At 47.6% G+C, this 20,199-nt stretch overlaps 3 protein-coding genes across 3 annotated transcripts; all 3 read left to right on the top strand.

Moving 5' to 3' along the window:
- The first annotated feature begins 5,400 nt into the window (after positions 1–5,400).
- LOC131904681 (olfactory receptor 13C7-like) lies at positions 5,401–6,357 on the top strand. The gene has a single exon (XM_059255744.1). It carries the CDS (start codon positions 5,401–5,403, stop codon positions 6,355–6,357), a length of 957 nt encoding a protein of 318 aa, XP_059111727.1.
- Positions 6,358–6,748: 391 nt separating this feature from the next.
- Positions 6,749–6,961, top strand: LOC131904679 (small vasohibin-binding protein-like). Its single transcript, XM_059255743.1, has one exon. The coding sequence runs from the start codon at positions 6,761–6,763 to the stop codon at positions 6,959–6,961; it is 201 nt and encodes a 66-aa protein (XP_059111726.1). The 5' UTR covers positions 6,749–6,760.
- Positions 6,962–14,645: 7,684 nt separating this feature from the next.
- On the top strand, positions 14,646–15,602 carry LOC131904756 (olfactory receptor 13C7-like). The gene has a single exon (XM_059255796.1). It carries the CDS (start codon positions 14,646–14,648, stop codon positions 15,600–15,602), a length of 957 nt encoding a protein of 318 aa, XP_059111779.1.
- The last annotated feature ends 4,597 nt before the right edge of the window (positions 15,603–20,199 follow it).

Raw genomic sequence — 20,199 nt, 5'->3', positions numbered from 1 at the left:
CATTTCAGATCCAAACTGCAAGTGCCATCTCCAGTTTAAAATACTCAGTAGGCCAAGAGGTGGCATTTGGGGAACATGTCCTAAACCTAGCAGGTGTTTTAGCCTTCACTGGCTCATATCTCCCTGTACCTGCTTCTGAGATGGCTCTCTAAATCTCACCTTTTCTCACTTCTAAGTGTTTCCCAAGGCTACTATGGCTTCCCTGCCTATCAGTTTTCATCCTGGACTAGGTCTACACACCCTGCAGTGTCCTGCCTCCTGCGCAGCTTTATGGCCTGCTCAGTCATATCTGGTCTACCCATAGTTCCACTCTGCTGGTCCTTCTCTGAAGACAGCAACCCACTTCCGGTCACTGTGTCTCCCATCCACCCTGATGTGTTTGTAGCACAGAGATGGTCTGTGGTAATGGAAAGGTTGGTGGGAACGTGGGAAGTTGTTGATGGTGGAGACAGTCAGTGGGTCAGTGGATGGAGTGAGGCGATGTCTGGGTGGCTGGGGAATCTGGATTAAGATCCCTGAGGCTCAGTTTTTCTTACATGTAGTTTCTCTGAGGTGACAGAGCCACCTTGAATCAGTCCTTGGGATAAATCCCAGGAGAATTCTGGGAACCCAGCCCCAGAGAACTTTTTGAGCTGAACTTTGTGTGGAGAGGAAGCTCCGGGTAGGTTTCCGCTTGTTTAATTGGGCCTATAGGGTGGAGTCTCAACTTGGAGCCTCTCACTAAACTTTAAATTGCTTCTGGGATGGGACCTAGCCCCACAGCAACCCCATCCTAAGCTCCTCGGAGAATCTGGAGCCCTGGAGAGCAGGATGGAGCGCAGAGGTGAGCCGCTGGGTGTGGTGGCTCTGGGTGGCTTACCGGCTGGCCCAGGCACAGCCGCCTCTCGGCTGGGGATCCCTGGGATCCCCAGCCTTGACAATCAGTCCCCCTCTCCCTGTTGCTGAGCCCTAAGCTCGGGCATGAGCTCATAAGGCTAAGATTGCATCTTGGAGTCCCTGACCTTCAGAGTCATGTAGAGAATCAGGAAGGGAGACAGTAGTTAAGCAGTATACGCCATGATAAAAACACACAGCTAGCTGTTGCTGGGACACCTCTGAGAAGTGTGCCTTGCCTGGCCTGCTGGGCTGTGGCTAGACAGCTCCCAGAGGGGCAGGTGACCCAGAGCTAGTCACTTGTGCTCACCTTGGTACAGTGGCCACATTGCCATTCCACTAGTCTGCTCCTGGCAGCAATGGACACAGCGTGGATTGGACTCCACACTGGGTAAGTTCTAGGTTACCTCGACGTCCACTTTCTTCTAGCTGAAGGGAGGACGTGAGGAAAGGTGTATGGAGTGGGTTGGGACGGGATTAGGTGGAGAGGGCAGTGGTTTGCTGAGCTCTGAAGGCTCCAGCATGCAAGGGAACAGGTAGGCAGCTTGTAAGAGCCTGGGAAGCTGACTTAGGGCCAGTGAAAGGAAGAAGTTGGAGCAGGGCGTAGTTCGTGTCCCCAAAGAACTCTGACTACCTGACCACATGGCTGTACCCCACCCCTCAGACATTTGAGCAAGATGGCAAAACCACTCAGCAAGGAGAAGGCCCCTCTGAAGGAGGCCTCAGTGCCGAGGTTGATACAGTCTGAGGAAATTTTACTTTCTGATACTAAAGGGAGTTTTTCTTTGGATACCGTCCCTTGTCCCCAAACCGTCGATATTCTGAGATTCTGAACACTATCATGACCAACTAGGAAAAAAACCACCATCCTCAGGACCACATGCTAACCTCAAACCTCTCCTGACCTCTGAACTGAGAGGAGCTGAAACAGATTGGAGACATTCTTAGGGCTGGTATCTGTCAGTGTGTGGGGTTGTTTGTTTGTTTGTTTGTTTGTTTTAGACAAGATGTCTCTGTGTAGCCCTGTCTGTTCTGGAACTCACTCTGTAGACCAGGCTGGCCTCAAACTCAGAGCTCCTCCTAACTCTACTTCTCAAGTTCTGGGACTAAAGGTGCACACCACGCATGCCCGGCTGTGTATGCTTTTTTTTTTAGACATGTTCTTACCATGTATGTAGCCCAGGCTGTCTTCAAACTCGTGACCCAGGCTTGGCCTCCTGAATGGTGAGATTACAGGTATGTACCACCATGTTTAGCTAGGAACTTTTATTTTAAAAAACAAAACAAGCAAACAAAATAGAAACAGACTGCCATAGATGACCTATAATGAAAGTACAGAAACTAACAGCTTAGATACAAGATTGTAAAACATCTGTAGTGAACTTCTGCCCTCCGGGGTTCTCCCATTGTGCTGTAAGCCTGTATTTAAGACCTCCTCCCTCCTTCAATAAATAGCATTCAGCATTTAAAAAAAAATAGCTGAGGAGCCCCCATGGAACTGGACCAGGCCCTCTGGATAAGTGAGACAGTTGATTAGCTTGAACTGTTTAGGAGGCCCCCCAAGCAGTGAGACCAGGACTTGTCCTTGGTGCATGAGCTGGCTTTTTGGAACCTAGGGCCTATGCTGAGACACTTTGCTCAGCCTTGGTGTAGGCAGGAGGGGACTGGACCTACCTCAACTGAATCTACCAGGCTGGGCTGACTCCCCAGGGGAGACCTTGCCTTGGAGGAAGTGCGAATGGGGGGGGGCGATTGGGGTGGAAGGCTGGGGTGTGGGAGGAGGAAGGACAGGGGAATCTGTGGCTGATATGTAAAATTAAATAATTATAAAATAATTTTTTTTTTTTATTTTGCAATACGGTTCAGTTCTACATATCAGCCACGGATTCCCTTATTCTCCCCCCTCCCGCCCATAAAAATATTTTTTAAAAAAGAGTTTTGTTGTTTTTATTGGGTGAGCTTGCTTGCTTTATTTTCTCTTGTGTTTTTTGTTTGTTTTGTTTTTCTTTTTTAATTGGTGGTGGTATTTTTTTCGAAACAGGGTCTCTCTACATAGCTCTGGCTCTTTTGGAACTCACTATGTAGACTAGGCTGGCCTCAAACGAACAGAAATCCCAAGTGTGGGGATGTTAAGCATATGCCACCAAGCTGAGCTGGTTTTGGTTTGTTGAGAGCAGGCCTCATTCTGCAACCTGGCCTGGCCTTGAACTCATGATCCTTCTGCCTGCTCGATCCCCTAGAATTATAGACTTGTGCCACCACACCCTCCTGCAATCATGTGGGTTTTTTCTGTTTTGTTTTTAAGTTTTTCAATTTTATTCTAATTTCTTATTTGTTTTTAAAATTAGCAATAAAGTAATAGATTTCCACGTGGATCTTTGAATACACATTCCATTTTGGTTGCCCCGCCCCATTTCCCACTCATCTCCCTGCCTCCTTTCCCACGCTGTTACCCTTACATCCTCCCCACTTCCACTTTGTTCTATCATTATCCCCAGGCCTCTTCCCTTAAAGCACCCCCCCCCCCCCAAGTTGCAGGGGCCCCTTTCTGGCTCCCTGGCCCTTCCACTTGCTTGCTCTCAGCTGGACATGAATATTTAACAATCAGAGGCCAGTATTCAAATATGAGAGGGAACTTATGGCATTTACCTCTAAGCCTAGGCTACCATGCTTAAAATAATGTACGTCCACTAATCAATTTTCCTGAAAATTTTATTTTCCTTTATGACTGAATAAATTCCTACTGTATGTATGTACCACATTAACATCAGTTTTTAGAAATGTATTCATTTAGTGAGTTGGTTAGCCTTTTTGAGACAGGGTCTTACCAGCCTTGCCTGGCCTGGAACCCTCTGTGTAGACCAGGCTGGCTTTGAACTTGTAGCTGTCTTCTCGACTCCATCTCTCAAGTGCTGTTTACAGACATGTACCATGCTTGAAATCAGTGCATATAGCCAGTGCTAGGCAGCCCGAGGCAGCCAGCTTACGGGTCCCTTTGTCTATCCTGTGCAGGATCTTATGACATTTGGTGCTCCGAACCTCTTTGGAAGCGGGGTTGTGACCATCTGTGGCACAGGCACTGGTTCCCAGAGGCAGAACAGCTTTGCCCACGGATGTGCCTGCAAACCTCCAAATGCTCTGGGAAGGCCTGCCGGAGCTTTTCCTCCCCAGTTTTGATGTGGGTGTGACTCAAGGCCCCACCTTTCTAAAGCCGGAAATGTGAATTTTGAGAAGGCCCCAACCATCAGGTAAGATTCTATATCTCCAGCCACGTTTCAGAGCAGCCAAGGTACAGGTAGGCATGGTCATGGGGGAAACACGAGACTCCTTCTCTCCAGACTGCATTTCTGGAGACGAGGGTGGGGACTCTGTGTTGGAAGTTTCAGAAACTCACAAATGCAGAACAGATAATCGTGGTCAGATAAAGTGACTAAATTTACAAGAGACTGAAGTAGAAGCCGAACACTGACTAAGAGGTAAATGAGCTGGAGAGCAGACTCCATGGTTAGGAGCGCATATTGCTTTCCCTTTCCCGGGGACCTGGGTTTGGTTCCCAGCACCCATATCAGGAAGCTCCCAACCGCCTGTAACTCCAGTTCCAAGAGAGCCAATGCTCTCTTCTGGCCTCTGTGGCATGTGGTATATGTACACAGGCACACACATGCACACACACACACACACACACACACACACACACACACACACAAAGAAATAAAACCATTAAGGTAGGAAACTTTATGTTCTTAAACAAGTATATTCTCAGTGTAGGAATTAAAATTACATAAGTGGGTGATAAAGACCCAGGTTCAGAAGACTAGTCGATAAGCTATGTAATGGCCAAGGTCGCTGAGCTGTGATAGCCCAAAGCCTCTAACTATGTAGCACATAGAATTACTCACAGGGTCCTGCTTTCCTATAAAGTGCCGGAAACACCGTACATCAACATATGACATTACTTTAGATTATAGTAAAATATGTCATTTACATCATTAAATTTAATTTTTTTTCCAGGTCTGCCACACAGATTGGCTTTTAGATAACGTGGTTTTATTTTGTATTTTGTATTTTGTGTTTTATTTATTTATTCATTTATTTGTTTGTTTGGTTTTGGTTTTTCGAGACAGGGTTTCTCTGTGTAGCTTTGTGCCTTTCCTGGAACTCACTTGGTAGCCCAGGCTGGCCTCGAACTCACAGAGATCCTCCTGCCTCTGCCTCCCGAGTGCTGGGATTAAAGGCATGCGCCACCACCGCCTGGCTAGATAACGTGGTTTTACAGTTGAATCTCAGAGGGTAAGTTTTTGTTTTGGTTTGGGACGAGCCCTGACTATGTAGTCCGGGCTGGCTTCAAACTTGCCGTCCTGCCTCAGCCTCCTGAGTGATGGGATTAAAGGTCTACACTACCATACCTACTTCAGAGGCTAGTTTCTGGACGCTATTAAAAGCATTGTGTGTTAAATCCAGCAAGTCAAATCATTAGCATGCATTTTCTGCCTTCAGTATTCCTTGGGATAAAAGAGAGAGTTTGAAATGGAAGTATCCAACCAGTCTACTGTGACAGAATTTGTCCTGCTGGGCCTCTCTGCCCATCCCAAACTGGAGAAGACATTCTTTGTGCTTATCCTGTCCATGTATCTGGTGATCCTGCTGGGCAACGGGGTCCTCATCCTGGTGACCATCCTTGACTCCCACCTGCACACGCCCATGTACTTCTTCCTGGGGAACCTCTCCTTCCTGGATATCTGCTACACCACCTCCTCGGTCCCCCTGGTCCTGGATGGTTTCCTCACTCCCAGAAAAACAATCTCTTTCTCAGGCTGTGCAGTGCAGATGTTTCTCTCCTTTGCCATGGGAGCCACGGAGTGTGTGCTCCTGGGCATGATGGCGTTTGATCGTTATGTGGCCATCTGCAACCCCCTTAGGTACCCAGTGGTCATGAGCAAGGCTGCCTATGTGCCCATGGCCATCAGCTCCTGGGTGGCAGGTGGTGCCAACTCCTTGGTGCAGATATCTCTGGCAGTACAGTTGCCTTTCTGTGGGGACAATGTCATTAATCACTTCATCTGTGAGATCCTGGCTGTCCTGAAACTGGCCTGTGCTGACATCTCCATCAATGTCATCAGCATGGGGGTAGCCAATGTGATCTTCCTAGGAGTCCCAGTTCTGTTCATCTTTGTCTCCTACATCTTCATACTCACCACTATCCTGAGGATCCCCTCTGCTGAGGGAAGGAGGAAGGCCTTCTCCACCTGCTCTGCCCACCTCACTGTGGTGATCATCTTCTATGGGACCATCCTCTTCATGTATGGGAAGCCCAAGTCCAAGGATCCACTGGGGGCAGACAAGCAGGACCTTGCAGACAAGCTCATCTCCCTCTTCTATGGACTTCTGACTCCCATGCTGAACCCCATCATCTACAGTCTGAGGAACAAGGATGTTAAGACTGCTGTAAGGGATCTGGCAAGTCACAGATGCCTCACCCAGTGAAGGAGGGACATAGTCTATGACCCACATGTTCAGATGGCTCTCACTTGAGGGACAAGTTGCCTTAGAGCCAATCAGAGTGTGGTCCACAGACTGACATCCCCTGGGAGCTTATTGGCATACAGAGTACCCAGGGCCCACAGCAGGTTCACTGACTGTTCGGAACCCTCATTTTAACAAGATTCTCCTGGGGACTTATATGCCTGCTAAACCTGGAGACGCATTTGTTAAGAGTGTGGAATGGGGCGTGGCCTGCCCAGTTCAAAGGCAGCGGGGCTGGGTACTCTGGTCCCCAGGAAGGGGAAGGAGAGGGTGAATCCCTCGTAGGGGCTGGTCTGTGACTTGGCAGAGGCCAGGAGCCAGAGGCCGGGTCAGAGCCAACCAAGAAGCATTCAGAATCCAAGTCATGGATCCACCTGACCGGGAAGAAAAATCCAAAGTTAAAGAACCTGTCTTCAGAGTGGAGAAGGCTAAGCAGAAATCTGCCCAGCAGGAGCTGAAGCAAAGACAAAGAGCAGAGATCTACGCTCTCAGCAGAGTCCTGACAGACCTGGAGCAACAGCAGTTTGATGAGTTCTGTAAGCAAATGCAGCCACCTGGGGAGTGAGCCAGCCCCCATCCTAGTCAGAGGACCTGGAGCCTCACAGAACTGAACTGGACTTGTGCCGACCTCTGCACTGAACTTCCTGTAGGTAACTTCCACCACACTGGTTCCTCCTCTCAGAACTGGCCCAGTGCTTGCTGGGTAGACTTTTCATCTGGGACAGCAGATTTTTTTTTAAAGGCCTTTTTTCTACTGTGTGAGAAAAATCATTGTTTCTGGTAAAACTGTGTGTCTTCCTAAAAATAATAAAATATAAAATATTTTTTAAAAAAGTGTGTTGTCTGGATCCCTACTCCTGCCCAGAGATGAATTGCTCATCACCTCAGCCACCGGGCCTGTCGGTGGCTGACGACATCGGTGGGTTTCTCTGCAGCACTGCCCCTCACTAAGGAGAGCTACCACACCCAATGGCACAGGCTCTTCTCAGGTCAGCCCACACCTGTAACCCGTCAGTGGTGATATAAAGCCTTAGCCTTCCTGGTTATCTCTAAAAGCCATGCCACAAGTGCTTCTCTGTGGCAGACTCATGTTCTCTCTCTGCGCAGGTCCTCAGCCGCCTTCAACAGTTCCCACAGAAAACATCCTGCATGAAAATCTCTCCATACAATCAGCCCCAGGGGAAGCCAGCCTTTGACACGAACAACCATGTTGGCACAGGTTTGTGACTAGTGTGCGTGTCACCTGTGTGTGCCCTCTGCAGCCATTGCCTCTGCTGCCTCCTGGAGAGAAAAACACATGACTTCCTTCTGCTTAAAGGAAAACTTCACCCCCTAAAAAGCATTTACTGCATTAAATCCTTTCAATATTTTTTAAAGACAGTCTTGTGATGCAGCCCTGGCTGGCCCATCATACACAGAGGTCCACTTGCCTCTGCTCCCTCCCTACACTGAAAAGTGTGCCCACATAGGCACTCTTAGGACAGACACCCAGATGCCTTTGCCCAACGCTGCCTTTTAACTTTCTTGCGTTCCCCTTGCTTGAAGACATGTGTTGCGTGTGGGGACATCCTTACTATATTGGGCTTAAGTGAGGGCTCAGACGGGTGAAAGATTTGCCTCCAAGAAAGTAAAGCTGTCTCTGCCTTGAGCCTGTGTGGTCTGTGGGCTGAGGGTCCCCAGTTACAGGGCTTCAGAGCTTCATCTCCTCAGCCTTTAGAGAAATGGTCAAGCCCTGGTCAAGCTGAGTCCACACAGTGTTGTGAGAGCTCTGTGCACCTCTCCTGTGGCGTCATGGGCAATGGTGCTTATGTTCTCAAGATGGCAAAGATGAAAAACTCTGACGCCAGCTTCCTGCCTCCTCCTCACCAAGGTGCTATTAGCGCAGAGGATTCCTGTAAGCAGGTACCTTTACCCACTGAGCCATCCTGCCAGTCCCTATTCGTTATTTTATTTTGTGTTATTTTCTTTGATTAGAGACAGAGTCTTGTTATGTAGCCCAGACTGTCCTGACCTCTCCATCTTCCTGCTTCTACATCCTGGGTGCTGGGCTAATGGGCATGCATCGTGATACCCAACTATAACTGTAATCTCATTAATTTGTGTGACCAAACAGTGGGAAGTTAGAGATGCTGGCCTACAATAGACAGGGCCATAAAATGAGAGCTGCACAGGGATCCTCTGCCGCCGCCGCCGCCTCCTCCTTATAGGAGAAATGATTTATCTAAATTCTCTACAAGAGACATAACAAGGAGTAATCCTATTTAAAATTTAATTGACAAGGTCTTGTATAATCATGTTGCTCAACATGATATCTCTCTGCATTGTAGAATGGCTACATTGAACTATTTAAGCAACTTCAGGTATACGATATATTGTCATTAACTGTGGTCACCATAATGTGCTGTAGAGAAACAAACGCATTTGTCTCATCAAGTCGAAAGCTTGTATCTTTTGATCAACACTTCCTCCTTCCTCGGCCACCTCCGGTCATTATACTACTCTGTTGGGGTTTGAATGTATGTGTCCCACAGGCCCGTGTGTCTGAACAGTTGCATTCTGGGAGACTGTGGAGCTTTTGGGACTGTCACCTAGCTATCAAGAGTGGGTCCTGGGAATGGGGCTTGAGGTGATTGCTGCTTCTGGCTCTGGTCCAAATTCTGCTTCCTGGTCAGCTAAGATGTGAGAACTGCCTCAGGTCCTGCTGCCATGGACCTAGCTGCTCTAAACCTTCATCTCCTGCCACAATGGACCCAGTGAACTGTGAACCAAAGCACAATTCTCCTCCCTTGGGATGCTTCTGTCAGGTATTTGCTATACCAACAAGAGAAGGAACGGATGTGCTGTTCCTATGGACTTGAGGTCTATACACGACACATGGAAGAGCAGTGTTTGCCTTTCCTACCTAGTTATTTTACTTCATGGCATCCAGGTTCATCCTTGCTGCAAATCTAATACTTCATTTTAGGCCTTCTATCCCAATTCCTTATTTCAAATTGTCTTCTTCTATAAGGCTGGCAAAAGGGACTGAATATTACTTCAGCCTTATTTATAACTATAACTCACAGATACAGAGGGTTCCAAATTAGCAAATCCCAGAGGAGGTGCGTGATTGGCTCCCCACCCCACCCCAGTATAGTTTCCCATTCATAGCAAATGAAGCCCAGATGGGGACTTTGAAGCAATGGTACCCATTTAGGAAGGTTTTGCCCCTTTGTACCACATAGTTAAAGGGGAAGTAGGCTTTGCTAAAAGTAGTACTTATTTCAAAATGCTCACATGTCCTAGAGAGAAAACATGCCTTTATTCTACACATGTGTGGTCGCTTGTAGCAACGGTTCAAATCTCTTCTCCGCACACAGTTCTATTGTGTAACTCCGCATCGCCCTCACATTTGACATTGGCTCAGTTGGGACAGTTGGTTCAGTCCAGTGGGATCTCAGTGAATGTGACAAAATCAGAATGCAAATCAATAGTTCTCGGGGACCAGGGATGAGGAGGAAGCGGAACTGCTTGGGGATTTGACATTTGTTTGGGGCAGATGAAAATGTCTTAAGCTGGACACAGGTGGGATTTGCGCCACATTGTGAATGTGCTGTATGTCCCCAAACTGTCCACTTTTACATAGTTTTGTGTAATTCGAATATAACTTCAGTAAAAGTATTTCAATAAAAACTAACTCAATGTTTTTATGGATCCGATGGTGGTTTATGCAGTACTCACGTCTGGTTAAAGTTCAGAGAGTAAAGAACTATGGAGAACTCGCCTTGAGCCGTCCGTGGCACCACAACAAAGCCCTCCCCCACCCACCAGCAACGTCAAGGCTCAGAGAACATCGGGGAAGAGCGGAGTGGAGAGGTTGTGAGAGCCAGAGGTCTGGAAAGATTGATACAAATCGTGTATTCTGGACATGACAGAGCTGTTGAGCTCTCCAGCTCACAGCACCAAAACAAATCAGTCCATATTCTGGCATGAGGACCTATTGGCAGTCGGTGACCACTGAAGTGAGAATCATTTCCTTCAGCCATGTGGCTCGTGGCGCGTTTCCTAAGGTCCCTCTACCCACGGCATATACATAGCACTAATTAGATTCCGGTGGTTATAGAAGAAGAATAAGAAGGAAGAGGAGAAGAGGTTAAATTGGGAAGATATATGGTACAGGGAATCCTGGAGGAACTGATCTGGGGAGCTCAAGGCTTAGATACCATTTTAATACATTGTGTTCATGTATAAAATTATGAACAGATAAAAATCCTAAAGAATAAAAAAAAGAAATTCAGTCTTAGGGTCTCTGAGGTCCCATTAAAAATGAACAAATGATTTGACTGAATATTTCTCCAAAAAAGATGTACCAGTAACCTGGGGCATGGTGGTGCACACCTGTGAGGCCAGCCATGAGGAGGTGGGCATGGTGGTTCACACCTGTGAGGCCAGCCCTGAGGAGGCAGGGGCATGGTGGTGCACACCTGTGAGGCCAGCCCTGAGGAGGCAGGGTCATGGTGGTGCACACCTGTGAGGCCAGCCCTAAGGAGGTGGGGTCATGGCAGTGCACACCTGTGAGGCCAGCCTTGAGGAGGCAGGGTCATGTTAGTGCACACCTGTGAGGCCAGCCCTGAGGAGGTGGGCATGGTGGTGCACACCTGTGAGGCCAGCCCTGAGGAGGCAGGGGCATGGTGGTGCACACCTGTGAGGCCAGCCCTGAGGAGGCAGGGGTCATGGTGGTGCACACCTGTGAGGCCAGCCCTGAGGAGGTGGGCATGGTGATGCACACCTGTGAGGCCAGCCCTGAGGAGGCAGGGGTCATGGTGGTGCACACCTGTGAGGCCAGCCCTGAGGAGGTGGGCATGGTGATGCACACCTGTGAGGCCAGCCCTGAGGAGGCGGGGTCATGGTGGTGCATACCTCTGCAGGCCTTGTTGCTTGCAAGACAAGAACATCATAGACAAAACCATCTCCCCAGCTCCAGTGTGCATAGTTTAAGTTCAATTGAGGTAACGTCAGGATGGTCCTTTGGTTTAAGGAGGCCTCTTTGTGCTGCTCACAGCTAGGAGGGACATATGCACCGCCCAGCCAGCAACCTGACGTGGATGCTGACCCCCCATGTGGTGGAGGAGATGGGTAAAGTTAGTTAAATGGGGAGGGGGGCTAGTAAAACACTTCCACAGTTCTCCAGAGAAGACGCTGACTGCTGATGGGAGTGTCCATCAGTGAATTCAAGCCCTTCCTGTGCCCTTACTCACATATTCCTTGACTGTGGGAAGGGCTTCTTTTCTACCCCCAAATCCTTGGTAGCTACCCCAGGGCCTGCCCCAAGCAGGAGGCTAGGTGGGGACATTGGGACAAAACAACCCTCAGTTTCTATTTTATTTTATTTTTTGTGGTTTTTCGAGACAGGGTTTCTCTGTGTAGCTTTGCGCCTTTCCTGGAACTCGCTTTGGAGACCAGGCTGGCCTTGAACTCACAGAGATCCGCCTGGCTCTGCCTCCCGAGTGCTGGGATTAAAGGCGTGCGCCACCACCGCCCGGCAACCCTCAGTTTCTGATGCTACTGTAAACAGCTGCTTGGGAGCGTTGGATGACCAGGGTGCCTGTCTCAGCTATGGGGACCATCATCCTCTTGTGGCCAAAGCACAGTTGGGCCTTTGTTATCCCCCACTCCCAGGAAGGTCAGCAAGCGCCGGGCACAGGGCAGGGTCTTCCTTATCTAAGGAACATTCCTTTACAGTGAGCGTTCCGATTCACACGGGCCGGTCTGCTGCTGTCTAATTGGATTTGTGGAACACAGGCCTGAAACTCCTGGGAGCCCTCCCAGCAAACTTTAAATTGCCTCTGGGATTAGGACCGACTCCCAAACAACGAGGACTCTAAACTTTTCCAGGATCCTTGATAAGCCCTCTGGAGAGCCAGGTGAAGGGCAGAGGGCAGAAAGCACAGAACACGCAGGCCGGGCACAACTCCAGCGGCAGCCGGCAAGTGGCATCTCCAGGTGTCTCTTATGAGTTCCCTGGGAATGGGGAAGGGCAGCTAGAGTAGCGAGCAGTGGGAGCCTCCCCAGCTACAGCCAGCAGTGTCTTTCCTCCCTTCTGCTGTGCCCGGGACAGCGGGGCAGAACTGCTGTGTGTCCCAGGCCGACAGACCAGGCTGGGGCAGGCGAGCACAATATAGGTAGCTGAAACCATCCTTTTCCTAGTTCAGGCAGCTCCAGCCTCCCCCTCACCGGGAGACCTTCGCTGGGGGAGCTCCCCTCCCCAGCATGGACTTGTCTGCTCGCTGGACACAGGCAGGGTTCTCTCTGTGGCCAGACCTTCTTCAGGTAGGTGAGGGGAGGAGCCAAGTGGGGACTCCAAGGACAGATGGCATCCAAGGTCAGACTTGGTCCTGGCTTCCACACCTCTCGGGTTCTTTATAGAGGAAAGGAGGCAGGGAGTTCAGGGAGTCCTGGCTGGTGCAGGGATAGGGCAGAGTGGGGGCACATATGTGGAGGGCAACAATAATGTGTCTGTCTAATGTAAGGCAAATTTCTAACCATCAAGGCTGCCTGACGGAAGGGTGAGAGATGTGAGCTACAGATCAGGTGTCAGAACAACTGGGAAATGGTTTTAGTTCTGGTTTGTTTTTCCCCTGGAAGACTCGCACAGTTGAGGAAGAGAAGTTACTTCACAGCATCCCGGCCAAGGCTCCATCTCCTTTGCATAGAGCTGTCCCTGACATAGAGCTGTCCCTGGCGCGGTTCCTGTCTCCTTCACACAGGGCCAACATCTCTAAAACAGATCTCTTTTGCTTCAATTACTCCCTGTGTCTACAGCTCAGCTTCTCTGATAATTGCAGGAGGATCGCTTCAGCCCGGGTTTGGTTTCTCTCACCCAGTTCCCTAGCAACAGGGTGACAGTCAAGACACAGTGGGTGCAGCCAGGGCCCCACTCATCCCGCTCAAGCCTGGCTACAGGGCAGATTTCTTAGAGCGGTGGTTCTCTGCCTTCCTGGTCCTGCAAAACTTTAATACAGTTCCCCATGTTGCGGTGACCATAAAACTATTTTTGTTGCTACTTCATAACTGTAATTTTGCTACTGTTAAGAATTGTAATGTAAATATTTGATAGGAAAAATATCTGATATGTGACCCCTGTGAGACAGTCGTTAACCCCCCAGAGGGGTCTCGACCCACAGGTTGAGAACCGCTGTCTTAGAGGACGGTGCCATACATCTATTGTCTGCAAATGCCCTAGGGAGGGTGAGAATGGCCAAAGCTTCATAACTGGGCCCTTTTGTCCTCAGTAGACACGTTCTGTACAAATGGTAGGTGAGAACATATACGATGAGATGGAGTCTAGGGGAGACTGGAGAACTGCCTGGCTCTGTCCCAGCCTTGTGGTTCTCAGAGCATCAGTTTCCTCATTGTTTTAAAACATTTATTTATTTGTATGTGACATGCACACACATATGTCACAGTGCTCATGTAGAGGTCAGAGACCAACTTGAAGGAGTTAATTCTCCCTTTCCATCTTATGGGTCCTAAGAACGAACTGAGGTTATAACAAGAAATCCACAGACTCTGTTTAATGGGTAAAGGAATTTATTAGGGGAAAAACTCACTGTACATAACAGAATAGTCACAGGTTCTGGAATGCTGTTCCAGCCGCCTGACCCAGTCGGGTCTCCAAAAACCACGAGCAAGAAAAGAGAGCTGCCTGTGCGAATCTCAGGTCTGCCTGGCCTCCACCCATCACATTACGTCTCTGTGGAGCTACATTATTATCTTAACATTATCCTAAGGGTACAGAATTAAGCTAGAGGAGAGAGATGATGCCAATAGCTAACATTACCAAGAGTGACAGCAGACTAGGAGAGTGGAGGAAGGGTTCTGGGACCAAGCCAGAGAAGTCCATGTTTCTCCCCTCTTCTGGAACCCTGTAGCATTCTAAAGGTCCCTCTTTGTGGTTTTCATGTAGCCCTGCACGCAGAAAGAGACACATCCCTTCCTTCAGGCATGCCGGCTCCGCTGGCCTGGCTATATCATGATTTTCCATGTATCATGCTTGGTTAAGCTTCTATCAGAGGCTTTCTCCTGCTTGAACCAATGCATCCTGACCTCTAGGGCAACCTGATAGTGAATTTTATCCCTTCAGCGCTGATTTTACAAACTGGCATCTAAAGGGTAAATCTAATTATACATTCTAGAAGCATGCCCCTATACTGGTCCCCATAAGTGCTTGATGTCTCCTGTTTTCATGAAAGGGAAAGAGAGCATGAGAAATGGAAGTGGCCAACCAGTCCCTGGTAGCTGAATTTGTCTTGCTGGGCTTGTCAGATCACCCAACGCTGGAGAAAACCTTCTTCCTGCTCATCCTGCTGATGTACCTGGTAATCCTGCTGGGCAACGGGGTCCTCATCCTGGTGACCATCCTTGACTCCCACCTGCACACGCCCATGTACTTCTTCCTGGGGAACCTCTCCTTCCTGGATATCTGCTACACCACCTCCTCAATTCCCCTGGTCCTGGATGGTTTCCTCACTCCCAGAAAAACAATCTCTTTCTCAGGTTGTGCAGTGCAGATGTTTCTCTCCTTTGCCATGGGAGCCACGGAGTGTGTGCTCCTGGGCATGATGGCATTTGATCGTTATGTGGCCATCTGCAACCCCCTTAGGTACCCAGTGGTCATGAGCAAGGCTGCCTATGTGCCCATGGCCATCAGCTCCTGGGTGGCTGGTGGTGCCAACTCCTTGGTGCAGATATCCCTGGCAGTACAGTTGCCTTTCTGTGGGGACAATGTCATTAATCACTTCACCTGTGAGATCCTGGCTGTCCTGAAACTGGCCTGTGCTGACATCTCCATCAATGTCATCAGCATGGGGGTGGCCAATGTGATCTTCCTGGGGGTCCCAGTTCTGTTCATCTTTGTCTCTTATACATTTATACTCACCACTATCCTGAGGATCCCCTCTGCTGAGGGGAGGAGGAAGGCCTTCTCCACCTGCTCTGCCCACCTCACTGTGGTGATCGTCTTCTATGGGACCATCCTCTTCATGTACGGGAAGCCCAAGTCCAAGGACCCACTGGGGGCAGACAAACAGGATGTTTCAGACAAACTCATGTCCTTATTTTATGGAGTATTGACCCCCATGCTGAACCCCATCATCTACAGCCTCAGAAACAAGGATGTGAAGGTTGCTGTAAGGAACCTGGTAGGTTGGAAATGCCTCATTCATTGATAGTGAAGGAAATGGGTTATTTCCTGGTTCTGTGCACAGCAGGGCTCTGCTGGGAATGACCACTTATTAAGCATAGACTTGCTCACTGGTCCTTCAGATCAGTTTGGACTGAGTTCTTCTTGAGTGGCTGAGGCTGGACCATCAACTCTTTAGACTAAAGACAGTGGTTGTACTAAATGACCTAGAAACAAGAAAAAGTTTGTGAAAGTCAAACATTCTTTGTATGCCAAAAAAAAAAAAGCAATAAAAACTTGGTGAAAATGTTTCTTTCTTCATCAGTGAAAAATAATTTGGATGTGTGCATCAGTTTGGTCTTTTTTATTCTCTGTACAATTGGGGACACATTGTGAGAAAAACTCACTTCTTATTTTATTTTGATGTAGACAGAGTCTTACCGTGTGGCCCAAGGTGGTCTGGAATATACAATCCCCCTCCATGTTTAGAACATTTATATCACTTCCAAAGGTTCCCTCACATCCTCTTGCAATCAGTCCACACTCCAACCCCAGGGAACTCCTAAGTAATTGCTAGAAAGTTTTGTTTTCTCTAGAAATTTCAGACAAATAGAATGTGTATTTATTTTTATGTCTGGGTTTTTTTTTTCTTTTCCTCTTTCATGTTCTAGATGTTTAGCCAGTGGTAACATATATCAAGAAGAGGGAGTCATGAATTCCAGAGGGGAGCCCAGAAGACATTGGAGGGTGACGAGGGAGGAGTCGATACGATGCAAATGCAGTGTCTTCATGTATGAAATTCTCAAAAAGTTAGCAAGTGTGTGATATATCTAAAGCCGAGTTCCAATGGAATGTTAAAGCTTTTAATATATGCTAGAATTTATAACTTAACAAGCTAGGAAAAGGACAAAGTAAATCTAACGTGGGGACAAAGGAAATTATAATACAAACTATAAACAAACACAATGAAATGGAAAAGAGACAATAGAAAACATTAACAAATCAGATAGGCATTATAAAAGAGAACAAAGTTGATAAATCCTCAGCATGCCTCGGGCAGTAATAGAAAGAGGGTAGACAGATAACCAGATGACTGACAGAGAGCACATGAACCATCAAGAGTTAAAAAGAGTTGCTACTGACTTACAGATATCAAGACGATAATAATGAAAGGATAATATGAATTACTTTAGGGTCTAGAACTTAGATAATTTAAGTGGTATACGTAAGTCCTCTGAAAAAGTACAGTTTACAAAAACCACTAAAAGACGAAACGGAACATTTGAACAACTCTATACCTGTTAAACGAGCTGAATTTATTATTAGAACAAAGCCACAAAGAAAGCTGCAGGCCTCGATGGTTTCTTCTAGCGCATTATTGCCATAATTGTCATTATTAGCAGGCTCCTCCTCCGTAGTCCAGGCTGGCCCTGGCTATCACCCTCTTCTTTAGCCTTCCAAGAGCTGAGATTAGAGCAATGTGCGGCCACGCCCAGACGTGGTCAATTATATCAATCACTTAAGGGAGAAAGAACCCAAATTCCAGACAGAAGGTAGAGTTAAGAGTAGAAGAGCCAGAACCAGACCTGAACTGCCACAAAAACCTTAAAATAACTATATCGAATTCGGTAAGACTTCAAAAAGATCTATGTATTCATATCTGTGCAATTTTTATAGATAATATATCATCAAGTTGGGTTTATCCTGGTAAAATAAATTATTTTATTAAAAATGTAATTGTAATAAAAATCTACTGTAAAACCAAACTATTATATTTGTAGATGTCCACTGAGGGATAAAAATATTAAAATTACCAGGAGTTGACTACTGCAAAGGCAGAGCAATCATTAGTTATTGTAGAAGGAAGGAGTTGGGGTTAGCATGGGACACAGGGGCTCCTGGTGGTATAATTCTCCTTCTGTTTCTTGATCAAGCCATGTTTGTCTTCCCAATAATAAGTCATTACTCCATTTGTTTAATTTGTAGGTGTGAATGTTCAGTTTTAACGGTTAGCTTGACACAGCCTCAGATGACTTGGGAAGAGTCTCAGTGAGAGACTGACTAGACCAGATTGCCCTGTGGCAGGCAGGTCTGTAAAGGACTGTCTTGATTGACAGGAGAAGATCCAGTCTGAAAGTGGGCAGCGCCCTTCCCTGGTTCGGGGCTCTGGACGGTCTGAGAATAGAGAGAGCTGACATGCACTGTGTGTTTGTGCGTTCATTTCTCTCTCTGACTGTGGATATGATGTTACTAGTTGCTTCAAATTCCTGCTACCTCGATTTCCCTGAAATAAAGGACTGTAACCGGAATTGTGAGCTAAAACAGACTCTTTGTCCCGTCGGGTTCTTGTTGTTTGGGTGTTTTAACACAGCATCATAGTGATGCTGGAACGGCAGGGGTTTATTTTCTGTTATTTCTTTGGGGGGGGCATAGATGCCGTTCCCACTATCACGTATTGTGCAGTTGAGTCCCGATTTTCACAGGTCAGCACACCCAGAGTACACTAGACGAGCCTCAACCTGGACAAACATGGTTTTAATCATGGTAGCTCCCCTGCAGATAAGTATTATTTCATTTTGTTGTTATATTATTGATACGTGTGTGTCATGTGTGCACATGCTCACCTGCATACTCCATGATTGCAGGTGCCTTAAGAAGCCAGAAGAAGGTACTAGATCCCTTGGAGCTGGAGTCACAGGAGGTTGCCAGCCACCTAATGGGGGTGCTGGGAACTGAACTCAGGTCTTCTGGAAGAGCAGGAAGCGCTATTCACCATGGAGCCGTTTTTTAGAATCCAAAAAAAGAATCACGGAGATTCAAGACAGATGAAAATCAGGTGCGGGTGGCCAGAGTCTCAAGAGAATAATTTGGGAAAGCTGAAAAACAACTCTCGCGAAAGCAGCAGACACTCCAAACCGCTGGGGAAAGGCCACACCTAGAGCAGGGCAGGGGTAGAGGTGGGGCGGGGCGGGGAGGCTGGGGAAACTCTTCCCTTGGCCGGGGTGCTTGGAATTGGCTGACAGAACAGAAGCAAGACGCCATTCCAAAAGACTGAGGCGGCTCTGTGGGCGAGGGCACTTGCCAGCAAGCCTGACAGTCTGGATTTGATCCCTGGATCCCACGGTGGAAGAAGAGAATGGTCTCCTCCAAGCTGCCCTCTGATCTCCACACATAAGAGTGCACATACGCATAAAGTTAGAAAATAACAAACAAACATAAAAACAAACAAACAACAAAAAAGTCTGCTGCTTTGCTGGCTTAGCCGCCCCAGGCTCTCTCGGCATCACACTGTCGGGCTCAGACAAAGCGGCCGGAATGGTAGGCTCTCGTGTGATAAACAGAACACTGAAAGACCAAGGAAAAGAAACTTTGGGCAGATCGATCCGCACAGCATCCAGAAAGCTGAAAACTTGGCGGGAACCAAAGCACACCCCGGGAACCAAAGCACACCCCGGGAACTTTCAGAGCGACTCCAAGTGGTGCGCAGGACACTGGCAAGGTCAGCACAGGAGGAGAGCAGGCATTCAGAACAGAGCCCCGAAGGAAGTGAGAGATGTGACCAGATCTCAGACTCCACCGGTGAAACAACAGCACAGCATGAGTAACCCTATCATCTGAGAGCTACTCCCAGCGCGCTCCTCTCTGTCTCCTCTACCCATCTTTGTATAACGCTCAATGTCATTTAGCAGGACAGCTCAGCGGTCTCCTCTTTCCTTTCCTCTCTCAAAGAACCTAGTCTGGGCTGCTTTTCAGGGTCTGTGCCTCAGCTACTGAGAGAAGGGGCTGGTCTAGGTTATCTGTTCACTGACCTTCACCTGTCTTCAGTCTGCCTTTAGCCCAAATTCCCTCACCCCCACAATTCCCTCACCCCCATATTCTTTCACCCCAACCGGTTTCTGCTTCTATTTATATCTCCCTAGTTTTCTCTCTGTCTTCCTGACATTAGCCATGTCTTACTGTGGCTTTCTTCTTTTTCTTTTTCACACAGTACTATCAATGTGCTAACAATTTTACTTCCCCAAACCCCCCAAAGGATGATGTTGTATAGTTGACTACTGCATTATTTTCATGGCAAGTCTGCCCCTAGATAGTGACTGATGCTGTAGACAGTGTTATCCTCTCAGGGAAGGACTCATAGGGCCGTGGGTCTTAAACCGCAACCTCACAGAGGAAAATGACACTTGAACTTCATGACAACCTAGTTTCTCCCAAACACTGAAACTCTTCAAGCTGAAAGAAGAAACATGACCTAACTTCTGAAATAAATTTCAAACAGTGATTTAACTCCTGATGCACAAGTCCCAGCATGAAAACACAAGCAACATAAAAAGCAGAGACACGCCTCCTCCAAAATCTACCAACTGAGTAATGACCCCAAGGAGACTCAGAAGAAACCCCAGACAAAGAATTCAAAAGAATAATGATAAATATTTTCAAAACAGTGAGAGAGAACTGAGTAAATGTTGGATTAGTTCATTAAATGAATCGATTCTGAGAGAACACAGCTGAATGAAATAAGAAAATCCCTACACGATACAATAATAGAATTAATTAAACAGCTAGTGTAGACGAATTGCTAAATGGTCCTATTAAATAAAAAACCCAGAGCCAGATAATGGGTTCTGAAAGATCAGAGAAGCAAA

This window comes from Peromyscus eremicus, chromosome 2, assembly GCF_949786415.1.
Source record: "Peromyscus eremicus chromosome 2, PerEre_H2_v1, whole genome shotgun sequence".
Classification (NCBI taxonomy): domain Eukaryota; kingdom Metazoa; phylum Chordata; class Mammalia; order Rodentia; family Cricetidae; genus Peromyscus; species Peromyscus eremicus.
Note: the sequence above shows the minus strand (reverse complement) of the source record. Positions and strands in the feature narration are given on the sequence as shown.

Bases quoted from the DNA above. Each gene is read 5' to 3' on its own strand.
- LOC131904756 (XM_059255796.1), top strand. From the start codon at position 14,646: ATGGAAGTGGCCAACCAGTCCCTGGTAGCTGAATTTGTCTTGCTGGGC.
- LOC131904681 (XM_059255744.1), top strand. From the start codon at position 5,401: ATGGAAGTATCCAACCAGTCTACTGTGACAGAATTTGTCCTGCTGGGC.
- LOC131904679 (XM_059255743.1), top strand. From the start codon at position 6,761: ATGGATCCACCTGACCGGGAAGAAAAATCCAAAGTTAAAGAACCTGTC.